The 22,177-nt window shown below is 42.3% G+C and overlaps 1 protein-coding gene across 3 annotated transcripts in view; it reads left to right on the forward strand.

Moving 5' to 3' along the window:
* The window catches only part of Slc36a4 (solute carrier family 36 member 4), a 38,839-nt gene that overhangs the window by 11,723 nt on the left and 4,939 nt on the right, over positions 1-22,177 (forward strand). The window contains exons 2-10 of one of the 3 annotated variants that reach the window (XM_027410874.2): positions 4,549-4,672; positions 5,616-5,706; positions 6,874-6,962; positions 8,470-8,565; positions 9,533-9,617; positions 11,395-11,622; positions 13,266-13,364; positions 17,499-17,668; positions 21,583-21,752. In XM_027410874.2, coding sequence (XP_027266675.1) covers positions 4,549-4,672; positions 5,616-5,706; positions 6,874-6,962; positions 8,470-8,565; positions 9,533-9,617; positions 11,395-11,622; positions 13,266-13,364; positions 17,499-17,668; positions 21,583-21,752 — 1,152 coding nt within the window. Of the gene's footprint in view, positions 1-4,548; positions 4,673-5,615; positions 5,707-6,873; positions 6,963-8,469; positions 8,566-9,532; positions 9,618-11,394; positions 11,623-13,265; positions 13,365-17,498; positions 17,669-21,582; positions 21,753-22,177 lie in introns of those variants that run through there. The other 2 variants (XM_027410875.2, XM_027410876.2) reach the window with 2 other exon arrangements.

Below are 22,177 nucleotides of genomic sequence, written 5' to 3' on the forward strand. Positions count from 1 at the left end.
GCATCAGCAGGGGTCTGTGTTGATGTCCATGACCCATGTTACCACCAAAGACCATGTGGGTGCCCTTTGTCTGCTGCCTGGGACCACGGTATCCAAGGGCTGCACAGAGTTGGTTCCACCCCTCACTGGGTGCTGCACTAGAGCTGCTGAGCTGTCCCTGCCCCTCATCAGCTGTGGCACTCAGGAGAGTCGGCCCTGAACCTCACCTGAGCAGCACAGTAGGGCTGGCCCTGGTGCCAGGGGAGCCTGTGAGCCAGCCCTGAAGGTATGAGCTGGAGAGCTGGCTCTGTTCCTCATCTGCTGTGTGGTGGTATGGGTGAGAGAAAGGTGTCCTACCCTCCTTGCCCCTTGCCACCAACAGCAGGTGGGAGACCTGGCCTCAGGGACATGAGAATGGGAGAGCTGGTCCTGCACCTCACCTGAGCGTCACAGTAGAGTTGGCCCTGGTGGTATAGGTGTAGGTAAGCCAGCCCCAAGGGTGTGAGAGTAGAACTGGCCCCATCCCTTGCTGCCTGCAGCATTAGGTGAGCTAGTTGGTGCAGGGCTGGAGAATTCACCCTGGTGGTGAGGATGCAGGAAAGCTGGTGGGCTGACCAACTCAGCTATTATCCAGGTCCAGATCCAGGACTATGAGTTAGCCCTCTGCAATACCCCCACCCCCCATCTGTGATCTTCTGGAGCACATGAAGGGGCCATTCTTGGAGATCCAAAGCTGCAGGATCTCCATGGCCACAATACAGGGCAGCAAAGGATATTTAAGGGGAGTTCCAGTGAGGATCCAGTATTGACAGTGTAGCAGGAGCCAGAGGCCTCAAACCAGACCAATGACTCATTGCAATGAAGATTTGCAAGTAAAGATGTGTAGACTACAGGGTATACTGTGTGACTAATGGTGACATACTACAGCTTCTATGATGAGATATAAGAAAAAAAAATATTCTTGGTTTTTAATTTTTTTCAGGGGAGGTTGCAGAGGCAGAGGGTGGATATGAAAGGAAACGAGTGGGATTGGGGTGCATGATGTAAAATAAAGAATCAATAAGGCATGAAAAAAGAAAAAAAGATACAGGTAGGTCATTAGACTTTCTAGGACAAAGAACAAATCCCTTAACAACTGAAAAGATGAGTCTGCTATTGTAATACTCAGAAGAAGCTATAGAAAGGCAAACCAAGCATGAACTGGGGTTTTTATACCCAGCCCTTTAGATAGCTGGGTCATGGGAAGCATTAGACAAGTGCAGAGACAGCAGAGACAGCAAGCACTGATGAGGACATGGGAAACGAGCACCCTGCTGCTGGTGGAAATGTGAATTGGTGCAGCTGTTGTGGAAATACCACAGATTTTCCTAAAACAAACACACAAAAACAAAAATAGAATGGCCACATGGCTCTGCTATGCTATTCCTCTGTAGAGTCCTGAAAGACTTGATAATCCTTTGGTGGAGATACCATGTTCATTGATACTGTATTCACAATAGCTAGGAAATGGAGCCAGCACTGATGTCCATCAATAGATAAATGGATAAACACAGGCACACATGCATACATGCACGTGCATGCGCGCGTGCGCACACACACACACACACACACACACACACACACACACACACACACACACTGGAATTTTATGCAGCTTTAAGAAAGATACAGTCATGACAAATTGTAGAAAAATGTGAAATTGGAACTTATGTGAAAGAGACTCAAAGAGAGCGTATGCTTTTGCCCCATAAGTGGATCTTAAATCTTAATTTTCATATATGTGTAAGTATTTTGGTGATAGTAGAGGCCATGAAACTTTAGAAAGGGCACCATGAGAGGGGAGATGAGGTCTTGAGGAAGGGTTGGGGAGGGGATGAAAGAGGGTGGCATGGAAGAAGAAGAGAGGCTCTGAGGAAGGTGGAGTCTGGGAGGAAAGTAGGGGAACATAATGGGGGAAGATCAACCAAAACAAAGCATGTATGAAAATATCATGAAACCCAGTACTTTGTATACTAAATTTTGAATAAAGAATGAATCCTCGGAGAATAATGTATCAGTGAGTTTTTCCTGAATAATCTGCTAGGACTGTGTTCTCAGAGCGAGAGAGCCCCCAGCACATCCGGGTCTCAAGGCCTTACTCTCTTCTTAATCTTGGGGTGGAGCATGCCAATTTGTTAGCAAGCCCTACAAGGTCTTTCTGAGACATTCTAGTTGGTATAAGCTTCTGGATGACTGAGGAAACTGTCAGAGCTGTAGTGACTGCTGTGTTGACTGTAGGTCTAAATCTAAGGTGCAGATGAAGACATAATGGGAAGAACATTTACAGAAAATAACACAGTTGAAAACAGAGAACATGAGATGTCAATGGGAGAAGGGACAACAGACCATCATGGCTGGGAGAACATGATGGCAAACAGGGCATGGCTTCAAGTGGCTCTATCCTGGTGGGAGCATGCATGAGCTGCTTGCTCACTTCTTAGTGTTCCAGGAAGTAGAGACAGGACAGAAAGCAGGCTGAGCTGTGAACCCCAAGAACCTGCCCTGCCTAGAGACTCACTTCTAGCTAGGCTCTACTTCTGAAGGTCCACAGCCTCCCTAAAGAGCAGTACCTACTGGGGACCAAGTGTTCAAACACATGAGCCAGTGACATTTCATATCTCAACTAGAGCTTACAAGTAGTAGGTAGAAATTGTATAACATTCAAAACTGTCAAGGCAGGCTGGAAAGATGACTCAGCTGTTAATGCACACTGCTCTTGCAGAGGACCTGAGTTTAGTTCCTAGTACCCACACAGGTGGCTAGCAGTCACCTGCAGTCCCTGGTCCAGGAGATCCGATGTGTCCTGCTAGCCACAGAGGCACTGCACTAACTCTTGCACAGACCACCTACAGATGTACATACACACGATTTAAAAATCTTAAAACCTCTAGGTAGTAAAAAGTTCAGAAGAGGAGAACAAAGGACACCCTAAAAGACACAGTGACAGAGGTGACCAGCAGAACAGTCCAGGAGAATAGAATCTGCAGCCATACCCTGGACCTCCTGTCCTGAAACAGCTCAGAGGAGTTAATTGGTGCAGCTGGGGAAGTGAGATCTCTAATACGGAATTTGGAGACCTTTCTTGTTCTTAGGAAGGATGTTACCATAGGGTGAACTGAGATCACATCATGGAATCAAGTCTGCATTTTAGAGGGAAAAAGCAACTGCAGCAAATGGTGAAAGTCAGAAAAGTCTGCAAAGAATGCACAAGTATTAGTACTGTTTTTGTTGTTGTTGCAAATTTAAACCTGAAATTACTCTAAAATGAAGAGTTTGAAGAGCAAGGTTGATCATTTCTAGCTATAGTTACACCATTCCCTGGTATGTCAGCTTACTGGTTGATTTTACCTTTAAAATCTCTCTACTTCAGGTTTTTTGTTTGTTTTTTGAGACAGGGTTTGTTGTTACTGTTTTTCAAGACAGGGTTTCTCTGTGTAACAGCCCTGGATGTCTTGGAACTCACTTTGTAGACTAAACTGGCTTTGAACTCACAGAGATGCACCTGCTTCTGTCTCCTGAGTACTGGGATTAAAGGTGTGCGTTACCACCGCCCAGCTTTGTATTTTATTCTTAATTAACTCAGATTTTGTGATTGCCATTGAAATAAGAGGACAGTGAGGAATAGTCACATGAAATTGTTAGAAGAAAATATTTTGATACTAAAATTTTTAGCATTGTAATGATTGTAATTTTAAGTGTTTAAAAACATGATTGTTTACCTATTACAGTGGGATTTGAAGGTGACCAGATATGGAAAATATATTTGATTATTTCTTCACATTTCTCATCCTGTAAACTTGATGTGGATAAAACAAAAACTGTTTTCTACATTACTTAAGCTTTTTCTTCTACACTGTACATAATCCAATAGAACATCAGAAAGTAAGTCTGGTTTTTCTTTTGTGACAATATCAAGACTAAGGGGCTAAGGTGAACTACTCTGCTTCAGTGAATACAGATGGCATTTCAGTGTGTGTGTGTGTGTGTGTGTGTGTGTGTGTGTGTGTGTGTAGGTGTGTAGGTGTGCAGAGTGTTGGAATACTTACATGTATGGGTGTGCACATGCATGTGTGTGTGTACAGTGTATTTATGCTTGCACTGTGTAGGTGCCCATGCACCTGTGTGTGTGTGTGTGTGTGTGTGTAGCGTGCAGAGTGTAGGAATGCTTGTGTGTGTGTGTTGTGTGTAGGCCTGAAGTTGACCTGTGTATCTTCCTAGGTTGCTCCACTTTATTGAGACAGGATCTTTCACTGAATTCAGAGTTTATGGTATCTTGCTAGTCTGGTTAGCCATTCAGCTTGTTGTCTATCTCTCCCTAGTGCAGATTTTACAAGCAGCTGCCATGGCCACCTGGCTTCTTTGTGAGTGCCAGGGATGAGAACTCAGGTCCTGAAACATGTGGGTCAATTGTTTTATCCAGTGAGTCATCTCGTCTCTGTAGCCTGATACTTCCTATTATTTAAAAATTCACCAGTTATAGCCTTACCTCAATTTTACAAGCAGTGTTACAGGACTGTTCCCATTTTGTAGATATGGACGTGATGAGACCCTTAATAAATGAGCAGAATTTTGATGGGACTTCGGATGAGGAGCCGGAACAGACACTCCTACCTGTGCAGAAGCACTACCAGCTCGATGGGCAGCATGGGATTTCGTGAGTGTCATGGGTCATGGGGTCCTCGGCTCTGAGTGTGTTTCTTAGTCTCCTGCAGATCTGAGTGTTTTACAGGTGACACAGAGATAATTAAGAAGATTAGGATTCCTGGATGTTTGTAGTCTGTGAGAGAAAGGTATTAGGATACTGAACAGCATGGGGATTTCTTCAGTAGTGATAGATATCAAATCCAGTGCCCCCCCAGAGAAAGATGTCAGTGAGAAGACAGAGTGTTAAGCATATTAGAAGAATGGCTTCTCTGAGGGAAGGAGCTGGTGGGTGTGGGGAATGGCTCGTGCAGAATGAGGAGACAAGATACTGGCAGAATGTGTTACAAAAACCTGTTTTGGTGTCTCCTCATCATTGAATTCTTGCATTAAGAGTAATTTAGTGATTAAGCACAGTCATATGAAATTTGATTGGGTCAAACTAAAAAAACTGAGTAACTCTAGGCAGCTATCTTTTGTTTCATGAGTTTGAAGTTTATGCTTCTCTTAATTTCAGTTTGTTTCTTCTTGGTCAAGGAGAACTCCTCCAGTCACCTCCTAGATACTTGCAAGTCATGGAAGCTTATGAGGGAGCTCATGATAATAGAAGTTGTTATTTACCTGAATATTCATAGATCGAATATTTAGAACCATAATTATCTCAACAGTGCCAACAGTCCTTCTGGTTTAGCAGTCAGATCCTCAATGTTCTTGACATCATAGCAGCAAAGTATCTTATGAGAAAACCAATTTTAAATTATTGTTCTATATGCCCAACACTGACTAAATATTTCTTTTAATTTCTACAATAATTCTCTGTACTTGTATTTTTTGAGTGAAGATGGCATTCGATTCTGGGTTGACTTCTTGCCTGTTGGTGGGATGGGAACCATTATTTACTTTGCCGCCGAGGTCCCTAGGTTGAATGCTTAAACCTTATGGTTTTCACTTTTCAGATTTGTGCAGACCCTGATGCATCTTCTAAAGGGGAACATCGGAACTGGCCTCTTAGGGCTCCCCTTGGCAATAAAGAATGCTGGCATTGTGGTAAGGCTGTCTGTGCCCTCCACTCCAGATAGTTAGTTGTCAGTAAAAATGACTTAAAGGCACCATCTTGCCTCAGCCAGTATAACCTGGTCAGGTGATATGTAGGTGGCCATTGGCTGCTGTCCTGATACATTAATGTGAACTATAATCATGGCACCTAACCCAGAGTGAGAGTCACTGTTTAAATTTCTATATGATTACTTATGTGTAATATTTAACAACAACAGACTCTCAAACCTAACCCAGTTCTTGATTTCTGAAGATGGGTGTGACTCATTTTGGGGGGTTGTCAGAGTCTTAAGCAGTGTACCACAGCAACTAATGTATTAAGGGAATGGATTATTTTTATGGTGTAACTTCCTTAGTATTTTAAGAGTCAGGATAAGTATGTATGCAGTATTCATATCTAAGAAAAATAGTTGAAATGAGTAATGATGTCTTTTAAACATAAATATCAAAACAGTGTTAGAGGCAGTTACTCTAATTGCTGCGTTTGAGAATCTTGCTGAGACAGGTTCATGGATGAAGTAAATTAGACATAAATGTTTTTAAATGGATTGGTCTCCATGGAGGTTGTAGCTATCCATTTTTCTGGGTTTAACAGTCCTGTGTGTAATTAAATGGATTTTTTTTTTATTGCTCAGTTAAGCTTTGTCTGGTTCTGCTACCCATCATAATCCAGACATGACTTTGAGTCTGGCAAGTACACAGTTGAAACTTTTCATGAACCACTTTTAAAAACAATTATTTCCTAATTGCTGTCCCTGACACAGGTGTGTATTCTCTAAGAGCAATGTGTAGAAGTTTAAAGATATTTTTTGTCTAGACAAGGGTATTTACGTGTGTACTACACCAGTGGGACACTGATGCCATAGATTTGTCCTCCTGTGCTGGATGTGACATTGTATTCCATATTCTGTACTTCGTGTCTGTACTCTGTAACACAGGTTTCAGTTGCCAAGTTGGCAAGATAGCATCATTGTCAAAATACCACCTGAAATAATTTCTGTGTCAAAATTATTAATTTTCTTCATGCCTGTGATAATTTAATGAATGGATTCAACAATTTTTTTCACTGTAAATGAATTGTCCATTGACTTATTGCTTATCAGCTCACTCAGTTTTTAAAAATGAATATTTAAATCTTCCTTATTTTCTTCTCCATAGCTTGGACCAATCAGCCTTGTGTTTATAGGAATTATTTCCGTCCACTGTATGCACATATTGGTACGTTGCAGTCACTTTCTATGTCAGAGGTAAATGTGGACTCATTAAGTCTATTTGATTCATTGTAAAGTTTCATACTTGCTTAGAGCCTCATTGTCTCATGTATTTATTGTGCCTTGCATCTAGAGGTTGTGTTCCCTTCCAGTGCCTGACACCCCTAAGATGATGACCATGGGACAGGCTAGTGTTTTCTGTAGTTAATGTGGTCAGTATCTGTTCACAGTCATCCCTTAGCGTTCTCAGAAGACTGGTTCCAGGGTCCCCATGGATACATACAAGTGCTCAAGTCCCTCACATAAAATGATGTAATCTTTGCACATCCTTCCACATGTTATAATCATCTTCAGTACAGTATAAATGCTATGCATGTTATTATTCTATGCTGTTCACCTAATAATGACAAGAAAAATAAAGTTGTGTATGTAATCAACACAGACATTTTTTTTTTCATGAATCTTCATATGCAGTAGGTTAACCCATACACGAGGAATTTGTGGGTATGGAGTGATGACTGTACTTTTTTTAAATGTTGAATATTGTCGATGTGTACATGACATGTATGTAGGCACATGTATGACACAGTGCACATGTGAGGGGAGAGGACAACTTTGTGGAGTCAGTACTTTCCTCCACTTTATGGGTCTTCTCAGGTTGAACTCAGGTCGTCGGGCTTTTGTGGCAGTTACTTTAGCTGCTGAGTCATCTTGCTGGCCTGTGATTACACACATTCAAAAGGTGTTCTATTGGGGAGATGGGGTGGGCTCTTTCATTTAGTAGAAGAGGAAGCCAAGTAGCTATGCACTTGAAGTGACAGCTCCAGGTCTTCAGCTAGTTGGTGATTCAGTCTGGGGCAGAGTGCCTTTAGTGACGGTTATTGATAAGTGAGCTGACAGACTTAGAAAAATAGAACCCCCCTTTTAGTTCTATAACATGAAATCCTCTACTGGATGATAAACTGCTTTTAAAAATGCTTCATGTTATAGCAAACCAGTGGTTGCCTCCTAACTCTTTTCATTAATGTTCTCGAAAGTGTTTATATCATGTTTGTTGTTTGGATAATGATGCATACTCTGGAGAAGAAAGTAGAATAGAGAATGGAGAAGTGACACTGACTTCATGGAGGTGTTCTGAAGATTAAATGGGACAGTTCACAGGGAACTATAATGCAGCGCCTGCACGCTGTTACACAGTGCTGTCACAGGATGGAGTGATCCTCAGCTGAACAGTACAGTTGCTGTTTCGAGGTGCTTGAAACATTTAAATCAATGGAGCACCAATAAAAAGTTTTCCGAATTCTACAGATAGAAAACTGCAGCAGCAGTTAAACTTTGTATGCCTGTAGCAGGGCAAATGATATTTTGAAATTTCTTGACTCACACTCATGGGTACACAAATATTTATTTGCACTTTGAAAACAAATCTGCTAATGTATATCCTGAGTTCACAAATCTCTATTTTTATTTGGTGCTATTTTCATGGAATGGCCTTATAGACCAATTTAATACTTTTCTCTGTGTGCATGCCTATAAATTGCAGGTTTAAGAAGTCAACATTGGGGTACAGTGACACTGTGAGTTTTGCCATGGAGGCCAGCCCATGGAGTTGCCTTCAGCGGCAGGCAGCGTGGGGGCGGTAAGCACTGGCCTTGCTTCTAATGTCTATGTGCTGAAGTCACACTGATTTTAACTATTTTCATTGAACAGGACATAACTCAAAGTATGACAGGGTTGGGGAAACGTGGTAACGGGGTTTCACAGTTGGATAGACTCAGGTTCTAGTCTCTATCTGTTTGCTGTTTTATGATCTTGATGGCAGTTGACAGGAGTCACCACGTCATCATCAGTCAGTCTGACTATGCGCTCCCTCCTTGCTCCAAGTCCAGTGTGCAGGATGTTGTACCTGGGGCCTGCCATATCCCAATGATGTCACATAGATATCTGGCAATAGTTGCTCCCTCCTTCTACATAATTGTTTTGTGTTTTGGAAGTTTCTAGAGCATCTCATTATAAAATAAGAATAGAGAAAATTTACCAAAGATGTCTCTAGAGGTCTGACTCATGCTTCCAGTTCCCTTGCATTCTGCATTCTTATGGTTTAGGAAGTAGCAAGTGTACTTCCCATGTGTGCAAATGGCAGGAGGCCAGCAGGAAGGAAATACACTGGCTTGGCCTGAGGAAGATCTTGAGAGGTAGTGGGGAAGGATGTAGTCTAGAACATGAATTTTTCTCCAGGGCTGAGTCTTGAATGAAGGTCCCTGGTTACCTAGGTTAAAGGTATGAGTCACACCCTAATCTTGAACATAGTTCTGTGAAATTGTTTCACAAGCAGCTGTTCTTACACAACTGAATTGTGGAAGTAGGAAGTGATGTAAAATCTTTGTCTTTTAACTGAGGGAAGTGTGCTTTTTACTATCACAGTCTAGTGCCTTACTGACTGACACTATCTTCATGAGAATAAATATTTAAGTGGCCATTGTCTTAGGAAGTAAAAGAATAAATGCCATTATAAAATACTTTAAAATAGTTAAATGAGAAATGAGGTCTGCTGCTTGTTTAGAACTCCCTGTGACACTTACTTCTTTTCGGGACTGTGTTTTCAGGAGCGTGGTTGACTTCTTTCTGGTGATAACACAGCTGGGATTCTGTAGCGTCTATATCGTCTTCTTAGCTGAAAATGTGAAACAAGTGAGTATGTTTCTGCAGTCAGCAAGACTTTTTCTTCAGAAGCCTTGGCTTTTGTGGAAGCCATGGTTGAAGATAAAGATGTGTTTCGCTCACAGTCATTTTTATAGATTCTTCTTAGGTGTCTCTTTTACAAGTTGGGTTTCTGATGTTAATTGATGTTAGTGTTACTATGCCTGATTTTATATCAGCCATGCTTGGTTTTATTTATTTATTTATTTATTTATTTATTTATTTATTTATTTATTTTTTTGGACAAGAATGTGGCGTGGCTTGCTCTTTCTTGATTACTTCATGTTCAGATCTCAAAAGTATGCACACAGATCCACAGTCACGCTCTTCATGTTGTTGATGGTCTTTCAAGGAGATAGGAGATGGTGGGCAGCAGCTGAAAGCATGCAGTAAAAAGGCGAGTGTCCGTTCCTAAGCTCCGATAATTGCTGCTGTTGTTTAAAAAGGTTCTGAAAACATGCCTCCTTGCAGTCATTCACATGGGCCATGACGGCATCAGAGTCTGTCCTGGATCATGCAGGATGGCAGTGATGGAGCTGTTATTCCATTCCCACCATTTTTTACTTGCTTTTTTGAGATGGTCTCATCTAATTCAGGCTCATGTTGAACTTTCTGTGTAGCTCAGGCTGGCCTTGGACCTTCTGACCCTCCTGCATTTACCTCCCAAGTGCTGGGAACACAGATGTGTGCCACCATAACTCGTCACTGCTGGGTCACCTCTAGTTCTCCCAAGAGAGTTTCCAACAGCCCTGTGTGAATCTAGGACCAATGTCCTGTGGTTTTATGTTTATAAACTGTAACACAGCATTAACTTTTACAACTGGAGTAACTACTGTGAAGTCCTGTGAACACGATTGATCTCCCCTGATCTTACTAGGCATTTTCCTGAAATAGAGCCCCTGGTCACAGCTGCTACCTTAGTATGTTGTTTGTTAGTTGAGTATGGTCTTAAACTCAGAATCTTGGTGTCTCATTTTCTAAGTGTTGGGTTTCTAGTTATGTGCTGTCACACCTGGTTAGCCATCTTTGGTAATGATTTTATTAGTGGATAGGATTTTTTAGGGTGTGTGTGTGTGTGTGTGTGTGAGAGAGAGAGAAAGAGAGAGAGAGAGAGAGAGAGAGAGAGAGAGAGAGAGAGAGGAGGGGGGGGGGGCATGTAAAGGCTTTTTAATGACTTTCTTTTATGAAACATTGTCTGTTGCAGAGTTTAATGGGATATTTAAGACATGAGACGATGAGGTAGAACAAGTGGCCCCCTGGCTGGTTGAAAAGAGAAATTGTCTTTTAGAGCTAGAATGATGAGTCTTTCAGAAGCATAAAGGGAAACACAGAGAAATACTTGCAGTCAGACTTTAGAAAACAGCCCGAGGCAGCAAGGAACACACACATGGGCACGCAGGCAGCAGTCACAATGTGTGCGATTGGAAATACCACGCTTGGCAGAAGTTTTCCTTCCATTTGTAGGCAGTGCACATTACTGCAGATACTGGCTAAACCTTACTGGTCACCACTGTCACTGTTAGACACTGTGGGATGACCTCACTGGTCAGATGCCCTCACTGGTCTCCATGATCACAGTTAGACACTGTGGGACCACCTTACTGGTCACCACTATCATACACAAGACACCGTGAGATTACCCTACTGGTCACTACTGCCAATGGTCTTGATCCTAAAGGGTGTGAGTTATGTTTTATTTGTCTCTCCTATGACTGTAAGCTGGTGGATAATTTCCTTCTTCTTCCCCTGGTGCCTTACTGTACTGCAGGTTCACGAAGGATTCCTGGAGAGCACAGTGTTTGTTTCAAACAGCACTGATCCATCTCATGCATGTGAGAGGAGGAGTGTGGACCTCAGGGTGTATATGCTCTGCTTTCTCCCGTTCATAATTCTCTTGGTCTTCATTCGTGAGCTGAAGAATCTCTTCATACTTTCGTTCCTTGCCAACATTTCCATGGCTGCCAGTCTCGTGATAATTTACCAGTACGTCGTTAGGGTAAGTGTGCTTTTGAGTAACCATCCTGTGTTCCTATGTATGTAAAACTTTCTTTGGAAGTGACAGTCGTGACATAGAGAGGCCTGTTCCGCACACAGGACACACAGACAGGAAGCTGATGTTGATTTCCCCTCAGGGGATAATGTTAATGCATGACATAGATGCTAAACGGTTGTGTCTGGTTTGATTGTTCATGAGGATGCCTATGGGTTTGAATCAGTGTTCCCAAACATCTCACCTTCCCTGTTAGAGCTCTTGTGAGACTTAGAACTGTGTTCCTACTACAGAGGCTCCCATGATTCAGCTCATTGAGTTACTGTGTTTATGCCTTTGAGCTTGAGCTAGTCACAAGGATGGGTATGTGTATAATTCTCTAAGTATTTTGCTTGCTACCACATGCCATCCACTGCCATGGCACAAGTTCATGACTCCTTTGTTTGAAGACCATGCGGTAATTGGAACTGAGGTCACTGTTTGAAGTCTCGGGACTCAGCCCAATTACCTTACGCAGAGGCCAGTGACCCCAGGATAGTCGAGGATCCTATTTTATTTCCTCATGATCTAATTTATCAAAAATATAACTTCCAAGATAATCATAAGATTTCCATGATTCACACAAACTCATATATTGGTCCGTTTCACTTTTCCTCCCTCTGGATTCTTAAACTGGTAGGAAAGAAGGTTGCCCGAGCCTTTCTGACGTTCACAGTCCCTCAGCTGACATGTTAGAGTTGGTAGAGCAGAAAAAGGGGATCCTTCAGGAGAGGGACGTGCACAAGGAGGGGACAGTTTAGCAGTAGCAGATGATCAAGACCCTTTGGACCCTGCCCCTTCTGATTCTCGCTTCCCCTGTCACACAGCTTCTTCCTATCACACAGCTTCTTCCTATCACTTAATGCTGCATGTGCCTCACCATTACCGGCCCCCACATCCCCCAGACTTCCCACATGCCTTCTCACTTTGGTATGCACAGCCTCCTTTCTTGGCCTTGAATTCTGATTCAGCAGGTAAGGCAGAGGAGAAGATTGTGAAGTGGGGGACGACCAAATTTGGGGTGTCTGGAAGGAAGGTCATTGTGGTCATAGTGTCAAGCCAGGTGTCCTACAGAGTGGGAAGCATTGCTGTGAGTTGGTGCCAGTTAAAGAACAGTGGGGTCATCCACAATGAGGAGCAGGTTGTGTGTGGCCTGTCAGAGCACACACTGAAACCAGAAGGAGCCCTGTACAGCTAGGGCTTTGGTTGGGAGCAAGGTGTCGTAGGGAACTGAGGAATGGGAATGCGTGGAGACCACAGCAGTGCCTGGTGACTGTTGGGCTCTGGTTTCTGAGTATGCCTGTGTACTTCTCATATGTTAGAAGATGTACCCCAGGTGCTGCCTAGGACTGGCCAGGTGCTGCCTAGGACTGGCCAGTGGACACAGGGACTCGGGGAGTGTGTGAACGTGACAGAAGCATTTGTTTCAGTGACTGTATCCTAACAACATAGCCTCCATATACAGGGTGTGTAAAATGTTTGCTGGATTTCATAACCGCAGCTGCTCTGTGAAGCTTGGGAGGATGTGATTTTGCTCTTTAATTTTAAATAGTTTGCATTAGATAAAGCTGTAACTTGGTTTATTTTTTCTTTTTTTCTCTTTTCTGCAGAACATGCCAGATCCCTACAACCTTCCAATTGTGGCCGGTTGGAAGAAATACCCACTGTTTTTTGGTACTGCTGTGTTTGCTTTTGAAGGCATAGGAGTGGTAAGAATTAGCCATTTCTTGTTTTCCAGACTCTCAACACAAGAATTTTTGTGGTCAAACTGTATAAAAAATACATGTTTTTTTCTGGGGGGGGTTGTCATGAAAAGCTCTAAAGTATGGAGGTTTTTATTGTAGATATAAGGGAGAAAGCAGGGAGAGGGAAGAGTCCAGGCTGAACATGACTGGCTGACTGGACAATGAGAAGAGAGAAGGGGAGGGGGAGCAAGGGAGGAGCCAGGGGCCCAGACCCAGGCCCAGGCCCAAGCCAAGAGGCCAAGAGAACAGCATAGCCAAAATGACTGAGTTGTACAGGAATCAGGCTGGGAGAGGGGAGGTTTTAGGTAGGGGTGGGGTAAGGAGTGCTGGGAGGAGCCATAGGTCAACTGAATGAGAGTTGTTCTAGATTTGAGACCTAACGGTGGGGTGGGGTAGACTTGAACTAATGTTTGTTTTTTCTACTGATCAGAAACTTAGACATGTTTTGTAGGTTCTCTAAGTCTTCCTTGGTAGGTTAAATGACAGTTTTAGACTAGGTTTTTGGCATTTTATTGGGAAAAATTTCAAGCCTATAAAAGCCTTAAGGTATTATACTGAAAACACTTGTGTCATATAACTGCAGAAAATAGAACTCACAGACAATTTTGTTTTGTTTGTGTCTCATGTATTCAAGCATGGCCAAATAGACCAATTAGAGCTTTTTTTTAAATTTTATTTTTATTTTTTTTTTAAGGTTCTGTGTTGTATCTGGGTTGTTTTGCCTGCAAGCATGTCTGTGTACCACGTGCATGTCTGGTTCCTGTGGAGGCCAGAAGAGGGTGTTGAGGCCTTGGAACTGGAGTTATACATGGTTGTGAGCCACCAAATGGGTTCTGGGAATCAAAGCTAGGTCCTCTGGAAGAGCAGCCAGTGGTTACCAGGCAGTCTCTCTATCCCCTACCCCCACCCATCACACATTTTAAAAAGGTGCATGTATTGGTGTGGGTCAGGGGTCCAGAGCACAACTCTCGGGAGTTGGTTCTCTCTTTTTACATTATGGGAGCAAGATCTTTCCTGTCTCTGCTGCGCTGAGGTTCTCCAGGGTAGTAGGCCAGAGAGCTCCTAGGTAGTTGTCTGTCTCCCCCTCCCATCTACCACAGGAGTGGTAGATGCGATTGTAGATGTGAGCTAGCATATCCAGCCTTTTCTGGGTTCTAGTGGCTAGACTCAAGCTGTCAGGCTTGCATGTCAACCTGACAGCCCAAACATCACATGTTACATATAGCCTTGAATATTTGAAGGTTATGGAAATAATTATAAAGTTACTGTCGAGTGAAAAGCAAAGAAAATTCTCCCTTTAGGTTGGGTATATCCTATTTGTTTTTGATGTACAACATTATTGAGATGCCAGTGCCAAGAGATACATCCTGAGGCCTCTAACATCTTAAGTATTTTTACTTAAAACACTTTCAGTATTTGTGGCCTATAATTTGTAGATTTAGGGAAATTAGAATATTAATGTCTACTGCCTTCAAGGTCTGATGGTTTGATACCAGACAAAAGCACTTTAGATGTCTCTTCCTGTGAATGCAAATGGATGTCTCACCCCACCCCACCCCATTCCCCTTGGCTGTCTGCTGTCTGAAATCTTATAGTCTTAGAAATTCTCACAGCTCCCCTTACTGCAGAGCAGCTGTAGATGTGGATTTTAATGTCTGTCTTTTATTAGTTTAGAATCTTAATTATTGGATATTTAGTTAAGGGTTGATTCACTGACAAAATCAGTTTCTCATTCAAAATCAGCCTCACTCTCCCACTTTCTCTTCCCTTTTTAATTTTAATGTTTAAAAATTTGCTTTAGTTAGGACATAAATCAAAATTTCCTATGGCATTTCTGTACATACATACCATATAATTGGTTCTTATTTGCCTCATACCGTCCTCCCCTTCTTTTGGCTGGTCCCTTCCTTATACCACATAGTCCCTCCTTCTGCCATCATGTCACACATTTCATTCCCATGGCTCATCCCTTCCCAAGATCTCTTTGTCTTTTTGTAGTCCCCTTCCTGCTCCCCTGCCACACACTGTAGATCAGTTTCAGATGTGTGTATGTGCGTTCATATGCATGTGAGCTGTAACTTGCTGTGTCTCCTGAGAGGTCAGAAGGAACACTCCTCACATAGCACACTCAGCACAGAGATCTTAATTCTAAATGCCATGCTCCAAGAAAGGAACCATGTTCTGTGGAGAAAAATGTATGATGATGACTGAAACCATGGAATTCAACATGAGTGTTGGGCTTTGTATAGGCCAGAGAGGAAAGGAGTGCTCAGAGGGACAATAAGGCAGTCAGCACCAGGAATGCACACATGCCTGGTAGTATCACAGTGACAAAGGCTGGAGCAGGATGAGTGACAGAATGTATGACCCAATGTTGGGTTGGAACTCAGTGTGCATAACAGATCTCCAGAAGTCCACAGTGACACAAATAATTGCACTAATGACTATGAGGCAGAATTCCTAGGAGAGCCTCATTCCTCCAGCAGGTGTAGATAATTCCCGCTTAGTTCTTGGAGAATGGGTAGGGCGATGAGGTGGGTGGGTGTGACTGGACTGACACACACCAGGGTGTGGTGGCCTTTTCTAGAAGCCATGGCCCCTATGTAGTCACCAGGAAGGCATTAGGACAAATCCATATTAGAGGGATGTTGTACAAAGGAGTTCAGCAAGTTGGGACAGTGAGCAAAGAAAGACAGAAGCCAGCTAGCCCGCAGGAGGCCGAGGAGCAGAGTGGCAAATGCAGTGCAGTGTCCTGGATGGGCTCCTGTTACAGAAGAAGGTCATTCATGGAAACACTAGAGAAATTGAAATGGAATTCGGGGTTCAGCCAGTGTTGGATCAGTTGTGACAACTGGTAATCTAAAAGTGTTAATCATGGGAGAGCTGCTCCACAGGCACATGGGAGCCATCTGTGGTCTCCTCAGCATTTAAAAACAAATCTAAAATTATTCTAACCAGAAAAGGTGTATAAAAATAACCAGCAGGTTGCCTGCTGAGAGCTGATCTTCAAATCTGTTTAGGAATTAAAACATAATATGATATAAGCATCTCTAGAGCACAGGGGCTGAGGAGGTGGGTGTGTTGTTTATTGCCTGCTGTTTAAGGATGAGCCCATCACCCATATCCAATGCTGAATGCAGGTATAATCCCAGTGCTGGGACATGGAGACAGGTAGATCCCTGTTGCTCAGAGGTGGGCAGTTTAGCTCAACCAGGAAGCTCCAGGTTCAGTGAGATCCTGTCTCAAAAAGCCAGGTAGAAGCTTGGTGTGGTGGTGTAAAGATGACTCTTTCTGCCAGCAGCCTGAGTTCTGCCGCCACGTTAGGGCCCCCAAGTAACATGCACAGACTTATTTATATTAGGTACAATGCTGCTGGCCAATGACTAGGATTTCTTATTTGCTATCTCTGTCTTAAGTATCAACCATAACCATTAATCTATATATTTTATAAAGATTATCTTATCTAAGCCAGGCGTTGGTGGCGCACGCCTTTAATCCCAGTCCTCGGGAGGCAGAGGCAGGCGGATCTTCGTGAGTTCGAGGCCAGCCTGGTCTCCAGAGCGAGTGCCAGGATAGTCTCCAAAGCTACACAGAGAAACTCTGTCTCGAAAAACCAAAAAAAAAAAAAAAAAAAAAAAAAAAAATTATCTTATCTAGCATGCCAGTGGCATGCGTCCTCTCTTGCCAGGATCACATGGTAACTCTCCTCTTTACTACATTTCCCAGAATCCTCTTTGACTCCTAGCCCCACTTATCTTGCTTCCCTATTGGCCAACAGTTCTGTATTTATCAACCAATAAGTCAAACATACACAGAAGGATTTTCCCCATCATAGTGGCGCACACATTTAGTCCCAAAATGTAGGAGGCAGAGGCCAGGCTGGTCTATATAGTTCCAGGCTAGCTAAAGCTACATAGTGAGACACAAGCATACATACATAGTGTGCACATCATTTAGGAAAATAACACTTAATATGTGAAATGAAGAAAAGATTTTGTACACAAGACTACAAAGGACTAACTTTTTTATATAATTACCTTGGTTATTCTGAAATTCCTGTATCCTGTTCCTTTAAAAATAGTTACATTCTCCTTTTAGGTGCTCCCACTGGAAAACCAAATGAAGGAGTCTAAACGATTTCCTCAGGCATTGAACATTGGCATGGCAGTTGTCACGGTACTGTACGTCAGCTTGGCCACTTTAGGCTACATGTGTTTCCGTGATGAAATCAAGGGCAGCATTACACTGAATCTTCCCCAGGACATGTGGTAGGTGGAGATGACTTACCCGTCAAAGTTTATGGGGAAGATATATTTTTAGATTTATGATTTGAGCATTTAAACTTTTTCATGATTTCATTATTTGTGGAACTGGAAATACATTTGACAGGCTTTTAAAATTTCAAATATGAAACATGACAGTAACAGTCTTTATTCACAGAAGTATTTAAGGAATGTCTTACTGGAAAAAGAACTGAAGAGCAAGCATGCAGACAGATAGATGCCCCTGTTCCCAGCTAAGACACAGAGAAGGATGGGGCAGGACTCTGCGAAGGCACATATATATGCTTGCCAGTTCAAGCTTGGGTGTGTGACCTGTCCTTGAAGTAGCCCTTTCCTTCCCTACAGTACCAGGTCATCCCTGATGCCTGCTTGCTGTGGTTCTCCAATTAGGACAGAGCAAATTGGGACTTATGACCAATTTGACTGTCCAAACTTATTACTGTTCAGTCATAGTTTAGACTCAAGAAAGCTAGCAAGTCATCTGATTTTCAGTTGGAAAAAAGCCTCCAAATATTTCCCTGAGAACAAGTAGACATCTTGAAAAGCAGGAGAGCAAGTCAGGGTAGAGAGAGATTTCCTTTAGTCTGTCAGAACCTCTTCACAGGGCAGATGGGTGCAGTCTGTCCTCTGCTTTGCTGTCCGTGTGTTGCAGACCTGATGAGGTAATCAGAGTTAGTAGTCTCCTGACTGAGAGAAACAGGGTGGTGCTGTCCTTTCAAAGGTTACTGTGTTCTGAAAAGTGAGAGTGCAGAATGGCCCTCAAGTCTGCTATGTGCAACTCAAGAGTGCATAGCTCTGTGGATACTTCAAACCCAAGTGAGAGCACAGGTTGAAATGTTGAGGAAAACCGTTTAAGTGTTACTGGAAGTGTAGATGCCAACCATAGAAATAAATGGGTTTTGACACAGAATAGGTAAAAGTGAAATAAATAGGTGCTTTTATAGGGTGTGTTTGAACACACTGTCATTTATATTATTCTTCCAGCGTTGCAAAACTGGTCTGTGCAATGCTTACTTCTCCAGCATGCATTTGTGAAGAAAAAAATTAGAACAATGGTCCTTGTAACACCAAATAATAGTACTATATGTGGAATGATATTAACACTAACCACATGTTAGCCTGTGTAACTCCAGCTTTATGTCGGTGGAATATAATTATATTTATATGGAAAATAGTGCTTTCATTTTAAAGTATATTATCAGCTATGTTTTGAAACAGCAGTAATTAGAAAAAACAATGCTTCTCTTTTAAGAGAATAATGAACTAATATTTAATTCTCTACAGCTTATCAGAACATGTGAAAAAAATAGTCATTTGGAAATTTTGCATATTTTCAACCACAACCATTTATAGTTAAATTTTAAGGCCCTAGCTAAATCTGTCCTTGCGTAATTTTTTAATTAAGATTTACTATTTCTAGCCATGAGGATTTTCCTTGTACCCAATTATGTTATTTGCCATATTTTCAAATCTACGTTTACTTTGTCCTATTTCTTCTATTCACTCTTAAGATGAATGTGCCGTGGGCCGGAGAGACGGCTCGGTGGTTAAGAGCACTGACTGCTCTTCCAGAGGTCCTGAGTTCAATTTCCAGCAACCATGTGGTAGCTCACAACCACCTTAAATGCGATCTGGTGCCCTCTGCTGGCATACAGGCAGGAGACTACACAAAATAAATAAATAAAATCTTTAAAATAATTAAAAAAAAAAAGAAGAAGAAGAAGATGACTGCACTGTGGCAAAAGCCTGCTGAATCCTTGCTTGGTTGCAGACTAGAGAGCTGCTTATACTTCTCATGGCTGTAGGTCTTAAGATGTCGAAATAAGCTTAAGCCTAATTAATCGCTTTGCTGAAAGTAGAGTCCTGTCTATCCTTTTAGGACAATAGGATTTGTTCCAAGGAGAAACACTCTTCTCTGTGTGTCACACTCTTGGAGAGGCTGTGGACCCTGACATTTCCACAGAGAAAGAACACAGGAGGTGGTCACTGCCACAAACTGCCGCATAGCCTCCTTTCTAGTTTGTCTCTTAAAACACACAAGTGGATATTTCTTTTGATGATTTTAAATATAAAAAGTACTTAAAATTAAAATGTTGAGGTATTGAAATACAACATACTAATTTTTATCATTGATAGCTCAGAGGAGTCGGTTTATTGTCCATCTGACTTGTGAGTACACACTTGTTGGCACCTCACTGAAAACATCACTTTCTCTAGACAAAGGCATTTACTAAAGTATTTACTGAGAAATGCATGCTGAAGGGCTGGAGAATTAGTTCGGCCACTCAGAGGACTTGCTGCTCATCCAGAGGACCATGTTCAGTTCCTAGGACCCACGTGATAGCTTGCAGCCATTTGTAATTCCAGTTCCAGGGGATCTGATGCTCTCTTTGGGCCTCCAAAGGCACTAGATACTCATATAGTACATAGACACACATGTAGCTGAAACACAGAAAATACTAAATTAATTAAAAAGGAGAAAAAAGTGAAGTGCACACTCGGTTTTGGCAGAGCCACCACCAAGGCTGAAGTCTAAAGACTATGGCGCATTTTGTTTGTGACCTGACATACCACTGTTTACAGGGAGTCCTCCAGAAATGACCACTTAGACACAGTTTGTAGCCAATTGGAAGTCTTTATTGTAGCTGTCTGGGACTACACTCAGATATTTGGAACCCAATTGTAGACCTGAGCATTTAGAGCAAGGGGCTTTTAAAGGCAAAAAAACCAAAAAAACAAAAACCACAAAAAACCCACTTCCAGGCAGCTGGAGGAGGAGATTTTATATAAGCAAGCAGTTAGCTGGAGGGGAGGTTTGTATAAGCAGGCAGTTTAATAGACGCTGAGAAGAGTTAGCTGAGGCGTCTTGACCTTGGTCCCTAGAATAGAGTTGGGTGATTTTCCATGGGCTTCTCCATCAAGGAGATCGAATTCTCATTAAACTTGAAATGGCCTCAGCAACAATACAAGACAGAGGAATGGCTGCACTGTTTTGCCATGTCAGACTACACTGGATCCTGTTAGTATATGTGACTCTGTGTATCACATAAAATGAGTAATTAGAGAATTCTAAAGATGTATATGAAGCTGAAAACTGATGTGCGCTTCTGAAGCCCTGACCTCAGAGGGATAAGTTTGCATCACAAAACAAGCAGCAACAAATCTACTCCCTCATCACTGTGGTTTTAACACAGGCAGCAGGTGCAGCGTAGAGAGCTCTGCTGGTTGAAATAATTCAGATGTCACTCCTTATGTCCTTTGTCTAACAAAAGTTTCAAGCAAGGAGAGCTCAAATTGAGGACCTACTATGACATTTTTCTTCTACATATATAAATGACTGTGACTGTGACTCAGTAGTTCAAATAAATTATAAGGATATTCAAGTTGTTAAAAGAAAACATTGTTTTGGAAAGCTTCGCAGATCTTTTCATGGGGCTGAGTGTAAGCATGGAGTACTTCCTTGGCCCTAAACACAGTCTTTTGAGCACTGTGTCCCCAAGTCCATGCTCAGCCTCACCAGGATAGTCAGAGCAAGTTGTCTGTATGAGGACTAGAAATGTAGTTAGTGGAGGTCAGTTTTTGTTGTTTTCTTCCTTGAGACAAGGTTCCTAGTCTGTAGCCACTGGTCAGGTCTGGAAATTATTATGGAATTATTATGTAGCCCAGACTGTTGGGAACTCAGAGCCAGTCTTCCTGTGTGGCTTCCTGAGTGCTGGCATTACAGTTGTACCCCACCATATCTGTTTTGGTTGGCTTTTATACCTTTGATTAGGAGATCTCTAAACTGGCTTGCATTCTGTATTTCTTGTTTACCCTCTAAATGATAAAAAGGAGGAAAATCAGATTCATATTAAGGAAAACTAAATGCTGAATTTCTTTTTTTTTTTTTTTTCCAACAGGTTGTATCGGTCAGTGAAAATTCTGTATTCCTTTGGCATTTTCGTGACCTATTCAATTCAGTTCTATGTTCCAGCAGAGATCATTATCCCTGGAGTCACTGCCAGACTTCATGCCAAATGGAAGCGCATCTGTGAATTTGGGATACGGTCCTTCTTGGTTAGTATCACCTGTAAGTATCAGCACATGTCTATCATAAAGGCTGACTTGCATGTACATGTGTTAAATTGAGATCTGCTTAAGTTATATGTTTTGCACAATGTTATTTTTTTTTAAAAAAAAGAGCTATTTTATATATGTGTAGATCAGGGCAGCTTCAAACTTAGTCTTCCTGCCTCAGGTTCCTACATTCCAAGGTGGCAGGTTTGTACCACACTCATGGCTTAGCTGGACAGTGCTCAATGTAGCACATCAGAATGCCAGCTTCACTCACTTGGTTAAAGGGACCTCTGTGTTTCTCTCCTTCAAAGATAGTATCTTAGGGCCATACACATACCCAGATCTCATCCCGTTTTTAAATTTTGGTCCTAGAAACAAACCCAGGGCCTCGCACATGCCAGATATGCATTACACCCCCAAGTAAATCCCCAGATCTTG

The sequence above is a fragment of the Cricetulus griseus genome, chromosome 4, assembly GCF_003668045.3.
Source record: "Cricetulus griseus strain 17A/GY chromosome 4, alternate assembly CriGri-PICRH-1.0, whole genome shotgun sequence".
NCBI lineage: Eukaryota > Metazoa > Chordata > Mammalia > Rodentia > Cricetidae > Cricetulus > Cricetulus griseus.